This window comes from Phyllopteryx taeniolatus, chromosome 23 (assembly GCF_024500385.1).
Source record: "Phyllopteryx taeniolatus isolate TA_2022b chromosome 23, UOR_Ptae_1.2, whole genome shotgun sequence".
In the NCBI taxonomy this organism is placed as follows: domain Eukaryota; kingdom Metazoa; phylum Chordata; class Actinopteri; order Syngnathiformes; family Syngnathidae; genus Phyllopteryx; species Phyllopteryx taeniolatus.
The window spans coordinates 7,669,653-7,693,026 of record NC_084524.1 but is presented as its reverse complement, the minus strand read 5'-3'; the positions used below and the strand labels follow the sequence as shown (position 1 = coordinate 7,693,026).

General features: G+C 46.5%; 6 protein-coding genes across 17 annotated transcripts in view; 2 read left to right on the top strand and 4 right to left on the bottom strand.

Moving 5' to 3' along the window:
* The window catches only part of LOC133472547 (gastrula zinc finger protein XlCGF57.1-like), a 220,531-nt gene that overhangs the window by 48,699 nt on the left and 148,458 nt on the right, over positions 1-23,374 (bottom strand). The window lies entirely within an intron of this gene.
* Positions 1-23,374, bottom strand: part of LOC133472553 (gastrula zinc finger protein XlCGF57.1-like) — a 208,635-nt gene that overhangs the window by 48,699 nt on the left and 136,562 nt on the right. The gene's annotated exons all lie outside the window — the stretch shown is intronic.
* Positions 1-23,374, top strand: part of LOC133472544 (gastrula zinc finger protein XlCGF57.1-like) — a 221,723-nt gene that overhangs the window by 141,118 nt on the left and 57,231 nt on the right. The window contains exons 1-4 of one of the 8 annotated variants that reach the window (XM_061763534.1): positions 6,463-6,739; positions 7,090-7,246; positions 12,227-13,579; positions 16,142-16,335. The exons of 4 other annotated variants lie outside the window; for them this stretch is intronic. In XM_061763534.1, coding sequence (XP_061619518.1) covers positions 7,120-7,246; positions 12,227-13,579; positions 16,142-16,335 — 1,674 coding nt within the window. In that variant the 5' untranslated portion in view covers positions 6,463-6,739; positions 7,090-7,119. Of the gene's footprint in view, positions 1-6,462; positions 6,740-7,084; positions 7,247-12,226; positions 13,580-16,141; positions 16,336-23,374 lie in introns of those variants that run through there. 3 more of the 8 variants (XM_061763533.1, XM_061763535.1, XM_061763532.1) reach the window with 3 other exon arrangements.
* Positions 1-23,374, bottom strand: part of LOC133472573 (oocyte zinc finger protein XlCOF6.1-like) — a 287,199-nt gene that overhangs the window by 217,734 nt on the left and 46,091 nt on the right. The window lies entirely within an intron of this gene.
* LOC133472535 (gastrula zinc finger protein XlCGF57.1-like) overlaps positions 1-23,374 on the bottom strand; it is a 34,171-nt gene that overhangs the window by 8,552 nt on the left and 2,245 nt on the right. Inside the window, exons 1-2 of one of the 5 annotated variants that reach the window (XM_061763493.1) lie at positions 5,499-5,805; positions 4,992-5,153 (exon numbers count right to left, since the gene is read on the bottom strand). The exons of 1 other annotated variant lie outside the window; for it this stretch is intronic. In XM_061763493.1, coding sequence (XP_061619477.1) covers positions 4,992-5,118 — 127 coding nt within the window. In that variant the 5' untranslated portion in view covers positions 5,119-5,153; positions 5,499-5,805. Of the gene's footprint in view, positions 1-4,991; positions 5,154-5,498; positions 5,806-23,374 lie in introns of those variants that run through there. 3 more of the 5 variants (XM_061763490.1, XM_061763489.1, XM_061763492.1) reach the window with 3 other exon arrangements.
* On the top strand, positions 16,418-17,889 carry LOC133472581 (gastrula zinc finger protein XlCGF17.1-like). The gene has a single exon (XM_061763645.1). It carries the CDS (start codon positions 16,418-16,420, stop codon positions 17,522-17,524), a length of 1,107 nt encoding a protein of 368 aa, XP_061619629.1. The 3' UTR covers positions 17,525-17,889.

The window sequence follows — 23,374 nt, the reverse complement described above, 5'->3', positions numbered from 1 at the left end:
CTGGATTTTAAATGCATCACACACCCGCCCCACGTTTTAATGCTCCACATACACCCATCTCTGGGGGGTGGTGGGTCGTGGCTGGGGGGGACTTGGCAGTTAGGTAGCAGTGCCTGGCAGCCCTCCCCCCGGCTCACTGACCTGGTGGTGGTGGGGGTGGCATTGGGTCCCTGCGGCCCCCACTGGGTGGCCAATTGTCAGGGTGGCTCGGTGGCGCCGGCGGACCGCCCTGGGTCCCTCGGTGTGGGACGTGTACAGTCCACCGGGCTGCTCTCGGGTGGACTGGACACGGCTGCTCCCTCCCCCTCGATTGATTGGGGGGGTCCTCAGCCTCCGCGGTGCGGGCACAGCAATTACAGGACACTTCTGTAATTGATTGGCATGTATCCGCAGGCAAACACCACTAGGACTCTTTCACTGGGTGTGGGGCCAAGCGCTTATTGTGACAAATAACTAATGAATATGCAAATCGCTTGTGTATCCCCTCACTTATACTCTCGTCCTGTAGACTTTTAGAATTTCCATAATTAATGGCACCACACTTCAGTTGTACCGCCGGGTTCACGACCCTTGTCCTGCATGCTTCTTCTCCTGTCCTTGTCCTGTTCTATCTTGTCCTGTCCTTCGCTCACAGGGTGTAGCACTACAGCCCCATGCAATACTCATATTTAATGTTTCATTGTTGTCGATAATGTAATGACTTACTTCTTTCATCCTGTTTACAATTAGTGATTTGTCTTTTGTCTTTGTTTCTCGCTCCCCTCTAGAAACTGTGTTCTGTTCGACTTGATCGACTCTGATTCTCAATAAACTTAAATTATAATACTAAGAAACCGCAGCGGAAGCTTAAAAACTCTGCTGTGACAGTAAAACTGCTCCGGCATAAAAGGGATACAGATCTTCCATTCTGCTTGACCTAACAGGACAAAAAAAATAAATAAACAAAAATACAAATTCTGGGTAATTGTACTTGCTGCAGCAGCCTCGACAGCAAAAAACATTTGTATTATAAGTCTAGTGGTGTATCCCTATTCTGGGCGATGGAGGATTGTTAACCTGACGTGCAAAAACATTTGCGCAGTGCAGTAACATTGCTCGAGCAATTTACTGTAGTAGTAGTAGTCGTAGTGGTGGTAGTAGCAGCATCATCGACCGTTGAATTGCTTCCGTGAGGCAAGAAGATATCGCCACTTCATGCCACATATGACGTGTTACGTCGCTTTATGTCCAAAAATGCCAGCCGATCTTCACGACAATTTATAAGCACATTCCCATTGATGTCCACATACACCTCTGAAACTATTCGAGCTGTCGCTATCAAATAGTTTAGCATTCGTGTAGCTTACTCAAATTATTAAATAATTGGGTATTCAGATAAAATGTTGCTTAGTTCAGAGCAATTATGAATACACAAGAAAAAATAAGCAATTTCATTGAAAAATGAATAACCATGTGTTTTTCTTTTTTTTTGTTGAGAAAATTAACATTTCTTAAATTGACATTGTTCAGAAAACTATTTCCCGAAATATTTTCAGTGAGGCAATGAAGTCACGTCGTAGTCGCGCACATACTCCATTCTACATTCTTGTCACCACTGTAATAAACTGGCCACAAATTTGACAGTAGTCATAATTAATAGAAACCTTAGCCCTCCGCAGGGCTTCAGTAAATTGCATTCATGTTAAACTCACTGATTTGTGCGACGGTCATCTTGGCTCTTCCGCCCCATTGTGTGCGTCTTGCTTGAGAGACGTGTTGCGTCGCTGGTGTTCGCCTTTCTAATCGCTCTGAAATGCTCCCAAACTTTCAGCATTTTGTCTTACTTTGCTCGCATTTGTCTTCTCCGAAGTCGTCGCCATCTTCTTCTATGTTGTTTAACGACGGGTGCAAACCATCACACCATCTGCATTTATTTTGCGCGCTTCAATCGAATATGTACATTTGTAACTCGTTTGTGTTCAAGTTACTGCACGTTTGAATTTGTCTCCCACTCTCAGAGCGTCTCAGTGTTGTATCGTTCAACAATGACTCGTTTGCGTGAAAGAACTGAATGGAATCACTGGATGAACATTTGTTCCTATCGTAGTTCAGTTTAGCTAACCCGGCCTTTGTGACAAGCTGGAATAGCGCAGCCCGCCTCGGAGAAATGTCTTGTCATTGGTTAGCAGCTTGGTGCGATAGCTTGTTTGTATAGCGCAGCTCTATGAGGGCGAAACCGTTGAGTTTGGAAATGGGAGCGGCCAGAATATAAACAAGTGCACCTCTTCTCTCGCTTCCACTCAGGCAACAGCACTGCTAAACAATAAAACAAAAAATGTAAAAATTGGTCTGGTGCGCTTGGTGCTCATTTTTTCATGACCCACCGACCTCAATGGGTTAGCTTGTTTGTTCATAGACAGTCATAGTTACTTTTTTTCTGTACAAATGAAGGACTACAATTTTTTTTCGGCTTAGCTCCTTTTTTACCGAACGAACCGATACAAAGTCCGCATCACTGCAGACACGGCACCGATCCGCCTGTCGATCTCCCGTTCCGGTCTTCCCTCACTCGTGAACAAGACCCCAAGATACTTAAACTCCTCCCCTTGGGGCAGGATCTCATCCCCGACCCGGAAAGGGCACGCCACCCTTTTCCTTGTCTCAGATTTGGAGGTGCCGATTCTCATCCCAGCCGCTTCACACTCGGCTGCGAACTGATCCAGTGAGAGTTTGAGATCACGGCTTGATGAAGCCAACAGAACCACATAATCTACAAAAAGCAGAGATGCAATACTGAGGCCACCAAATTGGACCCCTCTACGCCATCTGGAAGTCGTTCCCCATGACCTCACCAAACTCCTCCCATACCCGAGTTTTTGCTTCAGCGGCCACCAAAGCTGCATTCCGCTTGGCCAGCCGGTACCCGTCGGCTGCCACAGGAGTACCACAGGCTAAAAAGGCCTGATAGGACTCCTTCTTCAGCTTGATGGCATCCCTCACCGTTGGTGTCCACCCACGGGTGCGAGGATTGCCGCCACGCCAGGCACCGACCACCTTACGGCCGCAGCTCCGTTCGGCCGCCTCAGCAATGGAGGCGCGGAACATGGTCTACTCGGACTCGATGTCCCCGCCTCCTCCAGAACATGAGCAAAGTTCTGTCGGAGGTGGGAGTTGAAACTCATTCTGACAGGGGATTCTGCCAGACGTTCCCAGCAGACCCTCACAATACGCTTGGGCCTGCCACGTCGGACCGGCATCTTCCCCCACCATCGGAGCCAACTCTCCACCAGGTGGTGATCAGTTGACAGCTCCGCCCGGCTCTTCACCTGAGTGTCCAAGACATGCTGACATGAACTGCTGTTTGGTGCACAGACACAAACAACAGTCAGGACCCGTCCCCCCGCCCGAAGGCGGAGGGAGGCTACCCTCTCGTCCACAGGGGTGAAGCCCAACGTACAGGCGACAGGCCGGGGGGCAATAAGTATACCCAGACCTGCTCGGCGTCTCTCACCTTGGGCAACTCCAGAGTGGAAGAGAGTCCAACCTCTCTCGAGAGGACCGGTACCAGAGCCCAACCTGTGTGTGGAGGCGAGTCCGACTATATCTAGTCAGAACTTCTCGACCTCACACACCAGCTCAGGCTTCTTCCCTGCCAGAGGGGTGACATTCCACATCCCTAGAGCCAGCTTCTGTAGCCAGGGATCAAATCGCCAAGGTCCCTGCCTTCGGCCCCCGCCCAGCTCGCACTGCACCCGACCCCTAAGGCCCCTCCCACGGGTGGTGAGCCCATGGGAACCCACGTTACCCTTTCCGCCTGTGCCCGGTTGGGTCCCATGGGTGCAGGCCCAGCCACCAGGCGCTCGCCTTCGAGCCCCCACCTCCAGGCCTGTCTCCAGAGGGGGGCCCCGGTGACCTGCGTCCAGGCAAGGGAAACCTAGATCCATTCATATTTTTCATCATGGGGGTCTTTTAGCCGTGCTTTGTCTGGTCCCTCACCTAGGACCTGTTTGCCATGGGTGACCCTACCAGGGGCGTGAAGCCCCAGACAACTTAGCTCCTCGGATCATTGGGACACACAAACCCCTCCACCACGATAAGGGGACAGCTTTCAGGAAGGGAAATAGACAATTTAGACATTGTATATTATTTCATACCTTGCATTCAGTATACATACGTGTGTAATAATAGAGTGAAGTGAACCCTTAATTAATTATTAATGAATTATTAATTATCATCCCATGAGAAAATTGTCATGTCATTTATTTCTCATTTATGGCATAGAGGAGGACAGTGGTTGTGCCAGCCTATAGTGGGGCAAAAAAGTATTTAGTCAGCCACCAATTGTGCAAGGTCTCCCACTTACAAAGATGAGAGGCCTGTAATTTTTTTTTTTTTTTTTTCAAATCATAGGTATACCTCACCTATGAGAAAAATGAGAGGGGGGGAATTTTTTTTTTTTTTAAATCCAGAAAATCACATAACGTGCATTTGTATCAGGCAAAAAGAGGGCTGCTTTATGAACTCCTGCGAAGAAAATATGTCTCAAGGGATTTGACACCGTCTTCCTCTTATTTAAAGTGGGCATACGATTTCCTCATCATTTCTTTGTCAAAGGTTTTGTAATATTTAGATTGCAAAGCTTTTAGTTCTCATTTATTTGAGTGCTTTTTAAAAAAGGTTTAATTACAGCATGAAAGAGGTGGAGTTGCAGGCCAAGAATTCCATGGATGTCAGCTGGTCCGCGCGTTGTGCAAACCGCGTGACGTGCGCGATGACGTCTTTACTCGTCTTTGGGGAGGCTAACAGAATCGTTAACTGTCTTTTTGATTCGGGGGTTGGCCGTCCGGGTGGCCAGCCCCCCGTCTAGGGCGGCAGCGGCCACCACGTGGTTCTGCCCTTGCCACAGACCCACATAGTATACATTATTGATGTTAATAATGTTGTCTTAAACGCATCATGAAACGGGGCCCCCAAAATCATGAAAATTAGAATGCGTGCAAAAGCGAACCGACCTGCTCTGCGTGGCACAGTTCGAGCCTGCAGATTGAACCCAGCGTCCACTAGTTGCCGATGTGGCTCCTTCTCCTCTTTTGGGCCACAAAGTTCATCCTCGTACTCTGCTGTCCTTCTCGCACACATTTTCACACGCCGATCAAAACACTTTCCGCTCTACGCTGGAGGGATGAGAAAAGCCAAGTGCAAATCGGCCATGTGAAACAATGATATCAAGATTAAGCTTTGGACATGATTTGAAATGGCAAAGCACTAAAGTCAACAACACCAAAACAGTAGAACGTGTAATTATGCGCTGTAAGAAACATGAGACAGAAAAAAAGTGGTCAACATTATAGACATTGTTCTCCAAAAGGATTCCGAATCTGGACTAAGATAATAACGATGCAGAAATTCATTGTGACAGGATATTATTTCAGTATCTCAGCCCAACAAAGCTTTTGATTTTTGTTCTTTTTTTTATTGGATATTCTTACGAGTAGGTGGCGGAAAGAAGAAGACTTTACCTCACGCTGAATCTCTGTTTAGCGAAGTGTTGATCACAAACGTGTTTCTTTGTTAGCAAGCAAAAATAAGATCAACTAAGCTAGGCCGAGAAGCTTCAACGTGCACGAGACGACTCCAACCGGAGGGCACGAAGATTGGACGAATGACGTTCTAGTCCACTAAAGTCGTGATCAGGGGCGTCCCGCGTCGACGATGGACAACATTCGGCCCAAATTCAGCAAGATTGGCTGCAACGCGATGGAGCCTCCTCCCGCAGAGCGAGAAGAAGAAGGTGATCTATTACCCATGATCCTTTGCGGCAGCAATATTTAAAGCGACAGGCCACCGACTCGAGCCTCGTGAGGGCTGCCAGGTCCTTGTTTCATCAGCACGTGATGGCAGAAAAGACAACACGGAAAGTGGCGCGATGGGCACGGCAGTTCTTTTGAGTGGACTGAATCATGCGAATCAGTTCATTGCAAAGATTCCTTCACCGAATCGTTCAGTTCTTTTTCACAAAATCACTCAAGCGCTTCCTCATTCAGTCCATGCTCCGTCCCTGAGGTTCAAAATAAAACTTGGGCGAAATGATCCCCTGCCTACCTATATCTCTCTCTCTCAGCAAGGTCTCGAACACCCGCCTTCTGTTGTGAGTCGTGAACATGGTATAGATATAGGTAGGTAGGGGATCATTTCGCCCAAGTTTTATTTTGAACCTCAGGGACGGAGCATGGACTGAATGAGGAAGCGCTTGAGTGATTTTGTGAAAAAGAACTGAACGATTCGGTGAAGGAATCTTTGCAATGAACTGATTCGCATGATTCAGTCCACTCAAAAGAACTGCCGTGCCCATCGCGCCACTTTCCGTGTTGTCTTTTCTGCCATCACGTGCTGAATGAAACAAGGACCTGGCAGCCCTCACGAGGCTCGAGTCGGTGGCCTGTCGCTTTAAATATTGCTGCCGTAAAGGATCATGGGTAATAGATCACCTTCTTCTTCTCGCTCTGCGGGAGGAGGCTCCATCGCGTTGCAGCCAATCTTGCTGAATTTGGGCCGAATGTTGTCCATCGTCGACGCGGGACGCCCCTGATCACGACTTTAGTGGACTAGAACGTCATTCGTCCAATCTTCGTGCCCTCCGGTTGGAGTCGTCTCGTGCACGTTGAAGCTTCTCGGCCTAGCTTAGTTGATCTTATTTTAGCTTGCTAACAAAGAAACACGTTTGTGATCAACACTTCGCTAAACAGAGATTCAGCGTGAGGTAAAGTCTTCTTCTTTCCGCCACCTACTCGTAAGAATATCCAATAAAAAAAAGAACAAAAATCAAAAGCTTTGTTGGGCTGAGATACTGAAATAATATCCTGTCACAATGAATTTCTGCATCGTTATTATCTTAGTCCAGATTCGGAATCCTTTTGGAGAACAATGTCTATAATGTTGACCACTTTTTTTCTGTCTCATGTTTCTTACAGCGCATAATTACACGTTCTACTGTTTTGGTGTTGTTGACTTTAGTGCTTTGCCATTTCAAATCATGTCCAAAGCTTAATCTTGATATCATTGTTTCACATGGCCGATTTGCACTTGGCTTTTCTCATCCCTCCAGCGTAGAGCGGAAAGTGTTTTGATCGGCGTGTGAAAATGTGTGCGAGAAGGACAGCAGAGTACGAGGATGAACTTTGTGGCCCAAAAGAGGAGAAGGAGCCACATCGGCAACTAGTGGACGCTGGGTTCAATCTGCAGGCTCGAACTGTGCCACGCAGAGCAGGTCGGTTCGCTTTTGCACGCATTCTAATTTTCATGATTTTGGGGGCCCCGTTTCATGATGCGTTTAAGACAACATTATTAACATCAATAATGTATACTATGTGGGTCTGTGGCAAGGGCAGAACCACGTGGTGGCCGCTGCCGCCCTAGACGGGGGGCTGGCCACCCGGACGGCCAACCCCCGAATCAAAAAGACAGTTAACGATTCTGTTAGCCTCCCCAAAGACGAGTAAAGACGTCATCGCGCACGTCACGCGGTTTGCACAACGCGCGGACCAGCTGACATCCATGGAATTCTTGGCCTGCAACTCCACCTCTTTCATGCTGTAATTAAACCTTTTTTAAAAAGCACTCAAATAAATGAGAACTAAAAGCTTTGCAATCTAAATATTACAAAACCTTTGACAAAGAAATGATGAGGAAATCGTATGCCCACTTTAAATAAGAGGAAGACGGTGTCAAATCCCTTGAGACATATTTTCTTCGCAGGAGTTCATAAAGCAGCCCTCTTTTTGCCTGATACAAATGCACGTTATGTGATTTTCTGGATTTAAAAAAAAATAAAAATTCCCCCCCCTCTCATTTTTCTCATAGGTGAGGTATACCTATGATTTGAAAAAAAAAAAAAAAAAAATTACAGGCCTCTCATCTTTGTAAGTGGGAGACCTTGCACAATTGGTGGCTGACTAAATACTTTTTTGCCCCACTATAGGCTGGCACAACCACTGTCCTCCTCTATGCCATAAATGAGAAATAAATGACATGACAATTTTCTCATGGGATGATAATTAATAATTCATTAATAATTAATTTAGGGTTCACTTCACTCTATTATTACACACGTATGTATACTGAATGCAAGGTATGAAATAATATACAATGTCTAAATTGTCTATTTCCCTTCCTGAAAGCTTTCCCCTTATCGTGGTGGAGGGGTTTGTGTGTCCCAATGATCCGAGGAGCTAAGTTGTCTGGGGCTTCACGCCCCTGGTAGGGTCACCCATGGCAAACAGGTCCTAGGTGAGGGACCAGACAAAGCACGGCTAAAAGACCCCCATGATGAAAAATATGAATGGATCTAGGTTTCCCTTGCCTGGACGCAGGTCACCGGGGCCCCCCTCTGGAGACAGGCCTGGAGGTGGGGCTCGAAGGCGAGCGCCTGGTGGCTGGGCCTGCACCCATGGGACCCAACCGGGCACAGGCGGAAAGGGTAACGTGGGTTCCCATGGGCTCACCACCCGTGGGAGGGGCCTTAGGGGTCGGGTGCAGTGCGAGCTGGGCGGGGGCCGAAGGCAGGGACCTTGGCGATTTGATCCCTGGCTACAGAAGCTGGCTCTAGGGACGTGGAATGTCACCCCTCTGGCAGGGAAGAAGCCTGAGCTGGTGTGTGAGGTCGAGAAGTTCTGACTAGATATAGTCGGACTCGCCTCCACACACAGGTTGGGCTCTGGTACCGGTCCTCTCGAGAGGGGTTGGACTCTCTTTCACTCTGGAGTTGCCCAAGGTGAGAGACGCCGAGCAGGTCTGGGTATACTTATTGCCCCCCGGCCTGTCGCCTGTACGTTGGGGTTCACCCCTGTGACGAGAGGGTAGCCTCCCTCCGCCTTCGGGCGGGGGGGACGGGTCCTGACTGTTGTTTGTGTCTGTGCACCAAACAGCAGTTCATGTCAGCATGTCTTGGACACTCAGGTGAAGAGCCGGGCGGAGCTGTCAACTGATCACCACCTGGTGGTGAGTTGGCTCCGATGGTGGGGGAAGATGCCGGTCCGACGTGGCAGGCCCAAGCGTATTGTGAGGGTCTGCTGGGAACGTCTGGCAGAATCCCCTGTCAGAATGAGTTTCAACTCCCACCTCCGACAGAACTTTGCTCATGTTCTGGAGGAGGCGGGGACATCGAGTCCGAGTAGACCATGTTCCGCGCCTCCATTGCTGAGGCGGCCGAACGGAGCTGCGGCCGTAAGGTGGTCGGTGCCTGGCGTGGCGGCAATCCTCGCACCCGTTGGTGGACACCAACGGTGAGGGATGCCATCAAGCTGAAGAAGGAGTCCTATCAGGCCTTTTTAGCCTGTGGTACTCCTGTGGCAGCCGACGGGTACCGGCTGGCCAAGCGGAATGCAGCTTTGGTGGCCGCTGAAGCAAAAACTCGGGTATGGGAGGAGTTCGGTGAGGTCATGGGGAACGACTTCCAGATGGCGTAGAGGGGTCCAATTTGGTGGCCTCAGTATTGCATCTCTGCTTTTTGTAGATTATGTGGTTCTGTTGGCTTCATCAAGCCGTGATCTCAAACTCTCACTGGATCAGTTCGCAGCCGAATGTGAAGCGGCTGCGATGAGAATCAACACCTCCAAATCTGAGACAAGGAAAAGGGTGGCGTGCCCTTTCCGGGTCGGGGATGAGATCCTGCCCCAAGGGGAGGAGTTTAAGTATCTTGGGGTCTTGTTCACGAGTGAGGGAAGAACGGAACGGGAGATCGACAGGCGGATCGGTGCCGTGTCTGCAGTGATGCGGACTTTGTATCGGTTCGTTCGGTAAAAAAAGGAGCTAAGCCGAAAGGCGAAGCTCTCGATTTTACCGGTCGATCTACGTTCCTCCCCTCACCTATGGTCACGAGCTGTGGGTCGTGACCGAAAGAACAAGATCCCAGATACAAGTGGCCGAAATGAGTTTCCTCCGCAGGGTGTCCGGGCTCTCCCTTAGAGAGAGGTTGAGAAGCTCGGTCATCCGGGAGGAGCTCAGAGTAGAGCCGCTGCTCCTCCACATCAAGAGGAGCCAGACGAGGTGGCCTGGGCATCTGATTCGGATGCCTCCCGGACGCCTCCCCGGTGAGGTGTTCCGGGCACGTCCCACCGGGAGGAGACCCCGGGGACGACCCAGGACACGCTGGAGAGACTACGTCTTTCGACTGGACTGGGAACGCCTCGGGATCCCCCCGGAAGAGCTGGAGGAAGTGGCTGGGGAGAGGGAAGTCTGGGCGTCCCTGCTAAAGCTACTGCCCCCGCGATCCGACCTCGGATAAGCGTTAGGATATTGATGGATGGATGGAAATTGTCTATTTCTACAGGTATGTATGTACAGGCTATTTACTGTACGACTTGTGAACTGGCCCAGACTAAGACTAATAATAAAATGTAAAGCACAAGAAAGTTATTCGGTCATTAACCAAAAAAATTGTAGTCCTTCATTTGTACAGAAAAAAAGTAACTATGACTGTCTATGAACAAACAAGCTAACCCATTGAGGTCGGTGGGTCATGAAAAAATGAGCACCAAGCGCACCAGACCAATTTTTACATTTTTTGTTTTATTGTTTAGCAGTGCTGTTGCCTGAGTGGAAGCGAGAGAAGAGGTGCACTTGTTTATATTCTGGCCCCTCCCATTTCCAAACTCAACGGTTTCGCCCTCATAGAGCTGCGCTATACAAACAAGCTATCGCACCAAGCTGCTAACCAATGACAAGACATTTCTCCGAGGCGGGCTGGCGCTATTCCAGCTTGTCACAAAGGCCGGGTTAGCTAAACTGAACTACGATAGGAACAAATGTTCATCCAGTGATTCCATTCAGTTCTTTCACGCAAACGAGTCATTGTTGAACGATACAACACTGAGACGCTCTGAGAGTGGGAGACAAATTCAAACGTGCAGTAACTTGAACACAAACGAGTTACAAATGTACATATTCGATTGAAGCGCGCAAAATAAATGCAGATGGTGTGATGGTTTGCACCCGTCGTTAAACAACATAGAAGAAGATGGCGACGACTTCGGAGAAGACAAATGCGAGCAAAGTAAGACAAAATGCTGAAAGTTTGGGAGCATTTCAGAGCGATTAGAAAGGCGAACACCAGCGACGCAACACGTCTCTCAAGCAAGACGCACACAATGGGGCGGAAGAGCCAAGATGACCGTCGCACAAATCAGTGAGTTTAACATGAATGCAATTTACTGAAGCCCTGCGGAGGGCTAAGGTTTCTATTAATTATGACTACTGTCAAATTTGTGGCCAGTTTATTACAGTGGTGACAAGAATGTAGAATGGAGTATGTGCGCGACTACGACGTGACTTCATTGCCTCACTGAAAATATTTCGGGAAATAGTTTTCTGAACAATGTCAATTTAAGAAATGTTAATTGTTAATGTTGCAGGACAAGGGTCGTGAACCCGGCTGTACAACTGAAGTGTGGTGGCATTAATTATGGAAATTATAAAAGTCTACAGGACGAGAGTATAAGTGAGGGGATACACAAGCGATTTGCATATTCATGAGTTATTTGTCCCAATAAGTGTGTGGCCCCACACCCAGTGAAAGAGTCCTCGGGGTGTGTGCCTGCGGATACATGCCAATCAATTGACACCGTTTTACATGCACAAAGACTGACAGAAGCGTCCTGTAATTGCTGTGCCTGCACCGCAGAGGCTGAGGACCCCCCCAATCAATCGAGGGGGAGGGAGCAGCCGTGTCCAGTCCACCCGAGAGCAGCCCGGTGGACTGGACACGTCGCACACCGAGGGACCCAGGGCGGTCCGTTGGCCCCAACGAGCCGCCCCGACAATTGGCCACCCAGTGGGGGCCGCAATCTTGGGGAAAGTGGAATCCTGCAGTTCAAAATATACGAGAGTTTTTGTATAACCGAAGACCAAAAGCATTGAATTGGTGTGGTCCAGAATTAATCTATGCAAGAAACCACATTAATTTCATGGAAGTATCATGTTTTCGTGGACTTGGAAAACTACTCAAGTAACTCGTTTAAAATATCACTAAACCTGAAATTTCTTCTAATATGATTCTGTCAATACAACTGCCAATACATTATTGTATGTGAGAATAGCAATTATAGTGCCAAGAGATGGTATTGAATAAAAAGTAACAAGTTGTCAATATTTTGTCACTTGAAATTATTGGGGGGGCTGATTGAAGACAGAATAAAAGCAAACACGAGAAAAGATTTACCAAACCATGTGCGTTTGTCTTCTTGTCTTGCAGACATCACTGAAGGTCTTCGTACTGAGCGGCAGGGGACCGAGCCCCCTCACATTAAAGAGGAAGTGGTCGACGAAGACGTCCACCACATCAAAGAGGAAGAGCCCATTTCGATTAAAAAAGAGGAGGAAGAAGCGCACCCCCACATCAAACAGGAAGACGAGGAGGAGGATATCACAAAGTTTCCATCGACTGGTGTCCCTTTAAAGAGTGAAGAAGAAAGTCAAAGTGAGGAGAGGAGAGGGGCGGAGCCTCCAAGCAGCAGCTCAAATCAACACATGACAACAGAAGGTGATGGAGACCACTGTGGAGGATTACAAGCAGACGGCCTCTTAGCTCCACTATCGGATAGTCACGACTTGACGTCAGACTCTCTTCGCACTGATGATGATGATGATAAACAGTCTGAAAGTGATATGATATGTCACACTGTCAACAAACGATGGAAATGTTCTCAGTGTGGGAAAATATTTGCTAATAAGAGGATTTTGAAACGACACGTGAGAACACACACTGGAGAGAAACCTTTTCCTTGCTTAGTTTGTGGTAAAAGATTCACTCAGAAGGGAAATTTAAAAATGCACACAAGAACCCACACTGGTGAGAAACCTTTCTCCTGCTCAGATTGTGGTAAGAGTTTCTCTGAAAGGGGAAGTTTAAAAAAACACGCAAGAACCCACACTGGTGAGAAACCTTTTTCCTGCTCAGATTGTGGTCAACGATTCTCTGTAAAGGGAAGTTTAAAAAAACACACAAGAACCCACACTGGTGAGAAACCTTTTTCCTGCCCAGTTTGTGGTCAAACTTTCACTGTGAAGGGAGATTTAAAAATACACGCAAGAATCCACACTGGTGAGAAACCTTTTTCCTGCTCAGTTTGTGGTAAAAGATTCACTCAGAAGGGAAATTTAAAAATACACACAAGAACCCACACTGGTGAGAAACCTTTTTCGTGCTCAGATTGTGGTCAAAGATTCTCTGAAAAGGGAAGTTTAAAAAAACACACAAGAACCCACACTGGAGAGAAACCTTTTTCCTGCCCAGTTTGTGGTCAAAGATTCACTGAGAAGGGAGATTTAAAAATACACACAAGAAGCCACACTGGTGAGAAACCGTTTTCCTGCTCCGTTTGTGATCAAAGATTCACTCGGAAGGAACACTTGACAAGACACACAAGAACTCACACTGGTGAGAAACCTTTTTCCTGCTCAGATTGTGGTCAAAGATTTTCTGAAAAGGGAACTTTACAAAAACACAGAAGAACCCACACTGGTGAGAAACGTTTTTCCTGCTCAGTTTGTGGTCAAAGATTCACTCGGAAGGAACACTTGACAAGACACACAAGAACCCACACTGGTGAGAAACCTTTTTCCTGCTCAGATTGTGGTCAAAGATTCTCTGAAAAGGGAAGTTTAAAAAAAAAAAACAAGCACAAACACTGTTGAGAAACCTTTTGCCTGCTCCGTTTGTGGCCAAAGATTCTCTAAGTATCAGGTTAAGACACAAGTATGCTGGTGAAAACAGCAGTGATCAAGAAGCTTTTAATGCAAATGTAAATGTTTAAAAAAAAAAAAAAAAAGTCATTACTATGTTACTGACTTAGAAAATCTACATTGTTGTATTCTGTGCACCAGCTTTTATTGTGTTGGTCTTCTTCTTGTCCATATATTTCAAAAAGTCTCCCGCGGGAAAATGTTGAGAATTAGCACTGGTGCCAAAATACCTTAAAGGGACTCGTTAATGGTGAGAACATGGGCACTTATTCCATAGTTCTGGACTCATAAATGATGTTTGCAGGAATAAAAGGCCTCCAAAATAGACTGTAGTAGTTTTAGAATTGGTTACCTTTTTTGTCCTGTTCGGCTGTTACATCAAGCAGAATAGAGGATCTGTAAGCTGCTGCTGTGATTTCTTAGTATTATAATTGAAGTTTATTGAGAATCAGAATCTATCAGTCGAACAGATCAAAGTTTCTAAATGGAAGAGGGAAACGAAGACAAAAGACAAACAACTAATTGTAAACAGGATGAGAAAAGTAAATATAGATAGAACAATGAAACATTAGATATGAGTGTTGCATGGGGCTGTAGTGCTACACCCTGTGAGGGAAGGACAGGACAAGCTAGAACAGGAGAAGAAGCATGCAGGACAAGGGTCGTGAACCCGGCTGTACAACTGAAGCGTGGTGGGATTGACTATGTAAATTATGAAAGCGTATAGGACGAGAGTGTGAGTGAGGGGATACCCAAGGCATTCGCATATTCACGAGTGATTTGTTGCAATAAGTGAGTGGCCCCACACCCAGTCCTAGGGGTGTGTGCCTGAGGACACATGCAAATGAATTGACACCATTTCGCATGCACCAAGACTGACAGAAGTGTCCTGTATAATTTCTGTGCCCGCACCGCGGACGCTGAGGACCCCACCCAATCAATCGAGTGGGGGGGATCGGGCCCAGGGGTCCACCCGAGAGCAGCCCGGTGGATGGGACACGTCCCACACCAAGGGACCCAGGGCGGTCCGGCGGCCCCACCGAGGCGCCCCAACAACTGGCCACCCGGTGGAGGCCGCAGGGACCCAATGCCACTCCCCTCCACCGCCAGGAGAGCCAGGCGCACCCCCAACCCGTAGGGCCCACGATGCATCCAGTCCTCGCCCAGCCCGAGGTCGGGAGGGTGTCCCTTGTTTGTTGGAAAGTAGGGCGGATAGGGGCAACCGATAAGGGGGGTCATGAGAGGGGAGCCCCAACGCCAAGCAGTCATCCAGCCTGGGGGGGCCTGGCCTCAGGAGCACCGCCATGAAGCTAAGTGAGAACCCACCTCGCCCCCTGTTACTATGACTGCCAGGTCCCCGAATGGCAGTCATTGGCCCTACCCCGTGTATGCTTGCACACTACCCAGGCAAAGGAATCAAGAGTCTAGATTTAGCATGTTGAGGAAGGGTGTCCAGCTATCTACTTATATATGTAATTGATTTTTTTCATTCTGCTGATATTTTTTCTAACGCAATATATTCGATTATGAGATTTAGCCACTGATTGATGTTAATAGCTTGAGCGTTTCTCCAGTTTAATAGAATAGTTTTCTCCGCGGTAGCTAACGCGTCGAGTAATGATTATGAATATTTATTAGGGAGGTCGATTATGTGTAAGTCGCCCAGTGTGCACAATCTTGGGGAAAGTGGAATCCTGAAATTCAAAATATAAGAGTTTTTGTGTAACCAAAGACCAAAAGCATTGAATTGGTGTGCATTCCCATATAGCATGAAAATAGGTGTTTGGGGTATTTTTTTGTAATCGTTTACCGATGAAATATTAGATTTTGGCTCGCCCACATTTTGGCCATGTCAGCCATTACATTTCCTCATTGAACTTGGGTTTTCCATGGTGTAATTTGCCCCCATATTTAAAGTCTGGATGTATTTTTTGGGACATTGAGTGAAATTCGTGACAATGAAATATGTTGGAGGGCTTATTGTTTGAAAAATCGACCATTGAAATGCCTCCTTGAGGAAAGATGACAGCCACGTCATCCCACATGAAGTAATTAATACAGATTAATTTCCTTATACGTCAGCCCAATTTCGAATTGATTGGACCACAAATGCATAGTAAATGTGTGTATATATATCACAAAGGTGTTTCTGTAGGCGGCATTTTTTGACACATGGACTTTGGCTGGCTGTCATAATGTCAGATGACCCATGATGAGGGTCTCCCGGCCAAACGCTCGTCGCTTTAATGTCCCGAAACTGCAGCTGATCTGATTTGATCTCATCTGATCCATAAAATCTAAAAAATTATAGATATACTTTTTCAAATTAATCTTAAATATAAAGCGAAACCATAATACACAAAATTAAAGTCACATGATAATAGATTTACCAAACCATGTGTGTTTGTCTTCTTGTGTCTTGCAGACATCGCTGAAGATCTTCATACTGAGCGGCAGGAGCCAGAGCCCCCTCACATTAAAGAGGAAGTGCAGGACAAAGCGGTCCACCACATCAAAGAGGAAGAGGAGCCCATTTTGATTATAAAACAGGGAGGAAGAAGTGCGTCCCCACATCGAAGAGGAAGACGAGGAGGATATCACCAAGTATCCGTCGACTGATGTCCCTTTGAAGAGTGAAGATGAAGGTCAAAGTGAGGAGAGCAGAGGCGCGGAGCCTCGCAGCAGCAGCTCAAGTCAGCACATGACAACAGAAGTTGATGAAGCCCGCTGTGAAGGATCTCAAGCAGACGGCCTCTTATCTCCACTGTCAGATAGTGACGACATGACGTCGCAATCTTCTGATGATGATGATGATGGACAGTCTGAAGTTGATATGACATTTCAGACTGACAAGAAACAATGGAAATGTTCTCAGTGTGGGAAAACATTTGCTTATAAGAGCATTTTGAAAGAACATGTGAGAACACACACTGGGGAGAAACCTTTTTCCTGCTTAGATTGCGGTCAAAGATTCACTAAAAAGGGAAGTTTAAAAATACATGCAAGAACCCACACTGGTGAGAAACCTTTTTCCTGCTCAGTCTGTGGTCAAAGATTCTCGATGAAGGGACACTTAAAAATACACACAAGAACCCACACTGGTGAGAAACCTTTTTCCTGCTCAGTTTGTGGTCAAAGATTCTCTGAAAAGGGAAACTTAAAAAAACGCACAAGAACACACACTGGTGAGAAACCTTTTTCCTGCACAGTTTGTGGTCAAAAATTCTCTGTGAGGGAAAGCTTAAAATTACACACAAGAACCCACACTGGTGAGAAACCTTTTTCCTGCTCAGATTGTGGGCAAAGATTCTCTGAAAAGGGAAACTTAAAAAAACACACAAGAACACACACTGGTGAGAAACCTTTTTCCTGCACTGTTTGTGGTCAAAGATTCTCTGTGAAGGAAAGCTTAAAATTACACACAAGAACCCACACTGGTGAGAAACCTTTTTCCTGCTCCGTTTGTGGCCAAAGATTTTCTGAAAAGGGAAAGTTAAAAATCCACACAAGAATCCACACTGGTGAGAAACCTTTTTCCTGCACAGTTTGTGGTCAAAGATTCTCTGTGAAGGGAAGCTTAAAAATACACACAAGAACCCACACTGGCGAGAAACCCTTTTCCTGCTCCGTTTGTGGTCAAAGATTCACTCGGAAGGGAAACTTAACACAACACACAAGGACCCACACTGGTGAGAAACCCTTTTCCTGCACAGTTTGTGGTCAAACATTCTCTTATAAGTATCAGGCTAAGACACACAAGTGTGCTGGTGAGAGTACAAGTAATCAAAAGCTTTTAATGCAAATTTAAATGTTTAAAACAGTTATTACTATGTTACAGACTGACAAAAAAATACATTCTTGTGTTCTGTGTAGCAGCTTTTGTTGTATCATCTTCATGTCCATATGTTTTCTCAAAGCCTCCCGCTGGTAAGTGTTGAGAATTAGCACTGTTTACCTTAGTTTGTATCACTTTAATGATGACATCCAATTAAATTTGCCATTTTTGCTGTATTTTTTTATTTCCTGAAAAATTGTCATTTTGAAGGTGAGGGGATTCTACCCGACAGCTATGATGTATAAAATATGACTAATTACTGCCACTTTATAGTGTTGTACATTCATTTTCCCACACCAGCTGTTCTAAGCAAAGCAAATAAAAAAAATTGTATATAGGTGGCTGTGGAGTTTTTGACCAGCTTGTTCAATAGAATTCTAGTGCGTGAGAAGATGCCTGAAGAATGGAGGGAAAGTGTACTGGTGCCCATTTTTAACAACAAAGGTGATGTGCAGAGCTGTGGGAACTATAGAGGAATAAAGTTGATGAGCCACACAATGAAGTTATGGGAAAGAGTAGTGGAGGCGACACTCAGGACAGAAGTGAGTATTTGCGAGCAACAGTATGGTTTCATGCCTAGAAAGAGTACCAGAGAGGCATTATTTGCCTTGAGGATGTTGATGGAAAAGTACAGAGAAGGTCAGAAGGAGCTACCTTGTGGCTTTGTAGATCTAGAGAAAGCCTACGACAGAGTACCCAGAGAGGAACTGTGGTACTGCATGCGGAAGTCTGGAGTGGCAGAGAAGTATGTTAGAATAATACAGGACATGTACGAGGGCAGCAGAACAGCGGTGAGGTGTGCTGTCGGTGTGACAGAAGAATTTAAGGTGGAGGTGGGACTGCATCAGGGCTCTGCCCTGAGCCCCTTCCTTTTTGCAGTGGTGATGGATAGGCTGACAGATGAGGTTAGACTGGAATCCCCGTGGACCATGATGTTTGCAGATGACATTGTGATCTGCAGTGAAAGCAGGGAGCAGCTGGAGGAACAGTTAGAAAGATGGAGGCATGCACTGGAAAGAAGAGGAAGGAAGATTAGCCGAAATAAGACGGAATATATGTGCATGAATGAGAGGGGTGGTGGGGGAAGAATGAGGCTACAGGGAGAAGAGATAGCAAGGGTGGAGGACTTTAAATACTTGGGGTCAACCGTCCAGAGCAATGGTGAGTGTGGTCAGGAAGTGAAGAAACGGGTCCAAGCAGGTTGGAACGGGTGGAGGAAGGTGTCAGGTGTGTTATGTGACAGAAGAGTCTCTGCTAGCATGAAGGGCAAAGTTTATAAAACAGTGGTGAGGCCGGCCATGATGTACGGATTAGAGACAGTGGCACTGAAGAGACAACAGGAAGCAGAGCAAATGAAGATGTTGAGGTTCGCTCTCGGAGCGACCAGGTTGGATAAAATTAGAAATGAGCTCATCAGAGGGACAGCCAAGGTTCGATGTTTTGGAGACAAAGTTAGAGAGAGCAGACTTCGATGGTTTGGACACGTCCAGAGGAGAGAGAGTGAGTATATTGGTAGAAGGATGATGAGGATGGAGCTGCCAGGCAAGAGAGCGAGAGGAAGCCCAAAGAGAAGGTTGATGGACGTCGTGAGGGTAGTTGGTGTTGGAGAGGAGGATGCAGGAGATAGGCTGACATGGAAAAGGATGACGCGCTGTGGCGACCCCTAACGGGACAAGCCCAAAGGAAAAGAAGACTGAGAATAGTGTGCTTGTTTATGTTTAGGTACTTATTGTACTGTGTTGTCATGCCAATTCTGCACTAAGTTGCTGATTGAACACTACTTATCTATAACTATGTAAGTTATTGGTTCATGTTGATGTCACTGCAACTTGTGTGGCGTACATTACCAAGTCATGGGTACAGTTAAGCTAATGTTTTTTTTTTGTATTGTGGATAAGTGATATTCCTGCCACTTGACAGCTGCTGAAATTCACGAAAAAGTTACTTTTTTCTAACTTTGTTACTTTTGAAATCAAGTAATAAGTAACTTTTTCAAGGTAGCTGTGGAAAGAGCGGTGCGGTTTAATATAGAATGGACTACTAAATACATTTTTCCCTGGAGTCCGGTCAAAGGTTGTATGTCTAATTTGTTAAGAAACCATTGTGGTTTTAGAGGAATATAACATCAGACTTCACATTTCTACCAAGCATGCCGATTATGCTAGCAGCCAATCAACGCAGGAACTGATGGCTACGGCTCAGCGGTTCAAAATCAAGCTTGCCGGCTCAGCAAAACACCTTTATCTGACAAACTGCCATCCAAGATTCAATCACACAAGACCCTGAAACAGCGCCATGGGAGCTGCAGATGGACTCACTCACTGCACTCACTGTAGTTGACAGTATAGACAACAATTCACACTTACATTCACACCTATGGACAATTTCGAGTCGTCAATCAACCTACCATACATATTTTTGGAATGTGGGAGGAAACCGGAGTACCTGGAGAAAACCGTAAGGAACGTAATTGCACAAAACGGAAAGTGCAATAATTGTACTTTCAAAAGCTTCTCAAGACACTCAAATTGAGTCACAAAAAATTATTTAGGAGCCATTTATGCTACGAAAGGCAAAGTTTTATGTACCGAAAGAGAATACAGGTCATTTAAAATGTTGTTACCTTTGTAATAAAAAAAAGGTGAACCGGCCAGTCTGAATATTATTGTTCACCTTTTTTCATATTTACAGTTCTTTACAATTTGCATGATTTAAATTAGCACGAGTCTCCTGTTTCCACACTGAGTGGCAAAATGTGTGACCATTTTTTTCCATATCAAGAGATTTTGTCCTCCGAGACTTAAAGGTCAGAGGACAAAGATTTAAAAAAACATTCTTGATAACTCGAGAACCCCTTTACAAACAACATCTGCCATTACGAAGTGATTATATAACAAATATCCAGCAGTTAAATCGATAAATATGATGCAGAATGCGCCATCTGCTTTTTGCATCCAGCGCCTTCCGCTCTTCGTCTCTTTCCGTCGCTGTGACGTAGCACTAGCCAAACGGCCTGTTCATTCGGCGTTGTCTGCTATTGTTCCATGTTCCTTGTATATTTGTTGTCGCGGTACTACCACCAATATCGCAACTCCAACTACCACTACGACTTCTATCACCACCATCACTACGATTACAACTACTACTTCAATTGCTACTGTCATGTCTACTACTAATACCGCCGCTACGACAACTACTACCACCACCACTACTACTACTACTACAGTAAATCGATCAAGCACTGCCCACATTTTCTTCCACGTCAGGTTAACAATCCTCCATCGTCGGCCAGAATAGGGATAGAACCCTAGACTTATTATTAGACTTTATACCGATCTGATCGGTATCAGCCGATAATTAGCATTTTTACGCTGATCGACCGATCTGCTTTCATGTCATAAATTGCCGATCCGATCAATGACGTCACCGATCTGCTCCGTAAAAGACATTTACTCCGCGTTGCCGTTGTGTATGAATCCAAAAGCTAAAGACAAACCGATGCTAATTCTGGACAACACCCGTCCATATAGCCAGTGAGAAAGTTACAGTAAGCATGTAATTGACAGTAATTGTTAAAGTAATTTAATTGCAATAAAGTAATTTAATTACAGTAAGTTATGTCATGTTATTTTGATTTGACCGCAACTTATGTCAGTGGCCAATCCTTGAATGCCCCCTAGAAGTCGATGTTTTAACTTTTGTCTAAAATGTTAGCGAATACTTTAAGATACGCAGTATACAGTACACAAGTGTGTACAATAAATGAACAAGTCATGTAAATCAGAATCATCTTTATTTGCCAAGTATGTCCAAAAAACACACAAGGAATTTGTCTCCGGCACTTGGAGCCGCTCGAGTACGACAACAGACGGTCAATTGACCGAGAACACTTTGGAGACAGAAAACAGTCACTGAGCAGTAAAGGGTTGCTAGTTATCTGGTAATGCCGGTACAAATTATTATTTTTTTTTTTATAATTGTGCAAAAAGATGCAGAGTCCTCTAGCACTGAGAGCAGTTTGAATGACTAATGTTGCAATAGTCCGGTGCAATGACCATTGTGCAAAGGGCGCCGAGACTTCAAGGAGTATATGCAGTTTAAAGTGACGAGTAGTGCGATAATCTGGGACAATGTTGATTGTGCAAATGTTGCAGATACTCCTCAGTCAGTGTGCAAATGGAGCGGATGCTACTCTGGCATGAGTGGCCAGTATTGGTCAACAACAGATATGCAAATAGTGCAGCGTAGCGAGACTAGTACAGTGAGTGCACGAGTAATACATCATTGGCCCCACAGAAATGTGACAACAAACTCAGACAAAAAAATTGGCAACATGTTGCAATGGAATTGTAGGTTAGCTGTTCCAGAAGTTGATTGCAGGAGGGAAGAAGCTGTTGGAATGTCTGCTAGTTCTAGTTTGCATTGATCGGTATCGCCTACCTGAGGGAAGGAGCTGGAAGAGCCGGCCGGTGACTGGGCTGTGGAGGGTCCGAGAGGATTTTGCACCCTCTTGTCTTAGTGCTGGCAGCGTGCAAGTCCTCAAGGGTGGGTAGGGGGGGGGGGGGGGGGGGGGGGGGGGGGGGGGTACCGACAATCCTTTCAGCAGTTTTGATTGTCCGTTGCAGTCGGAGTTTGTCCTTTTTTGTAGCAGCACCAAACCAGACTGTGATGGAAGAACACAGGACTGATTCGATGACCGCTGTGAAGAACTGCCTCAGCTGCTCCTGTGGCAGGCCGTGCTTTCTCAGAAGCCGCAGGAAGTACATCCTCTGCTGGGCCTTTTTGAGGACGGAGTTGATGTTGATCGCCCACTTCAGGTCCTGAGAGACTGTAATTCCCAGGAACTTGAAGGTCTCGACGGTTGACACAAGGCAGCTGGACAGCGTGAGGGGTAGCTGTGGCGAAGGATGCCTCCTGAAGTCCACGATCATCTCTACAGTCTTGAGCGTGTTCAGCTCCAGGTTGTGTCGGCCGCACCACAGCTCCAGCCGCTCCGCTTCCTGTCGATATGCAGACTCGTCACCGTCCTTGATGAGGCCGATGACAGTGGTGTCATCTGCAAACTTCAGTAGTTTGACAGCCGGGTGCGTTGAGGTGCAGTCGTTTGTGTAGCGAGTGAAGAGCAGCGGAGAGAGGACACAACCTTGGGGTGCCCCAGTGCTTATGCCACGTGTGGACGACGTGGTCTCTCCCAGCCTCACCTGCTGTGTCCTGCTCGTCACGAAGCTGTAAATCCACTGGCAGATGGCAGGCGAGACGCTGAGTTGGAGAAGCTTGGAGGAAAGGAGTTCAGGGATGATTGTGTTGAACGCTGAGCTGAAGTCCACGAACAGGATCCTCGCGTAGGTCCCTGCACTGTCGAGGTGTTCTAGGATGAAGTGCAGTCCCATGTTGACTGCATCATCCGCAGACCTGTTCGCTCGGTAGCCAAACAGCAGGTGGTCCAGCACGAGACGTTCAAAGGACTTCATGACCACAGATGTCAAGGCGACAGGCCTGTAGTCATTTAGACCCGAGATTATAGGTTTCTTGGGGACTGGAATGATGGTGGAGCGTTTGAAACAGGATGGAACTTCGTACAGTTCCAGGGATCTATTGAAGATCTGAATGAAGAGTGGAGCGAGCTGGTCTGTGCAGACTTTGAGGCAGGATGGGGACACATGGTCTGGGCCTGCAGCTTTGTTAATCTTTTGTTGTTTGAAGATGCGTTTCACATCCTGTTCGTGGATGGTTAACGCAGAAGTCAGAGGTGTGATTGTGGTCGGTGGTGCGGCCGGGTGGGTGTGGGGTGTGAAAGTGTCCTTTTCAAATCTGCAGTAGAGG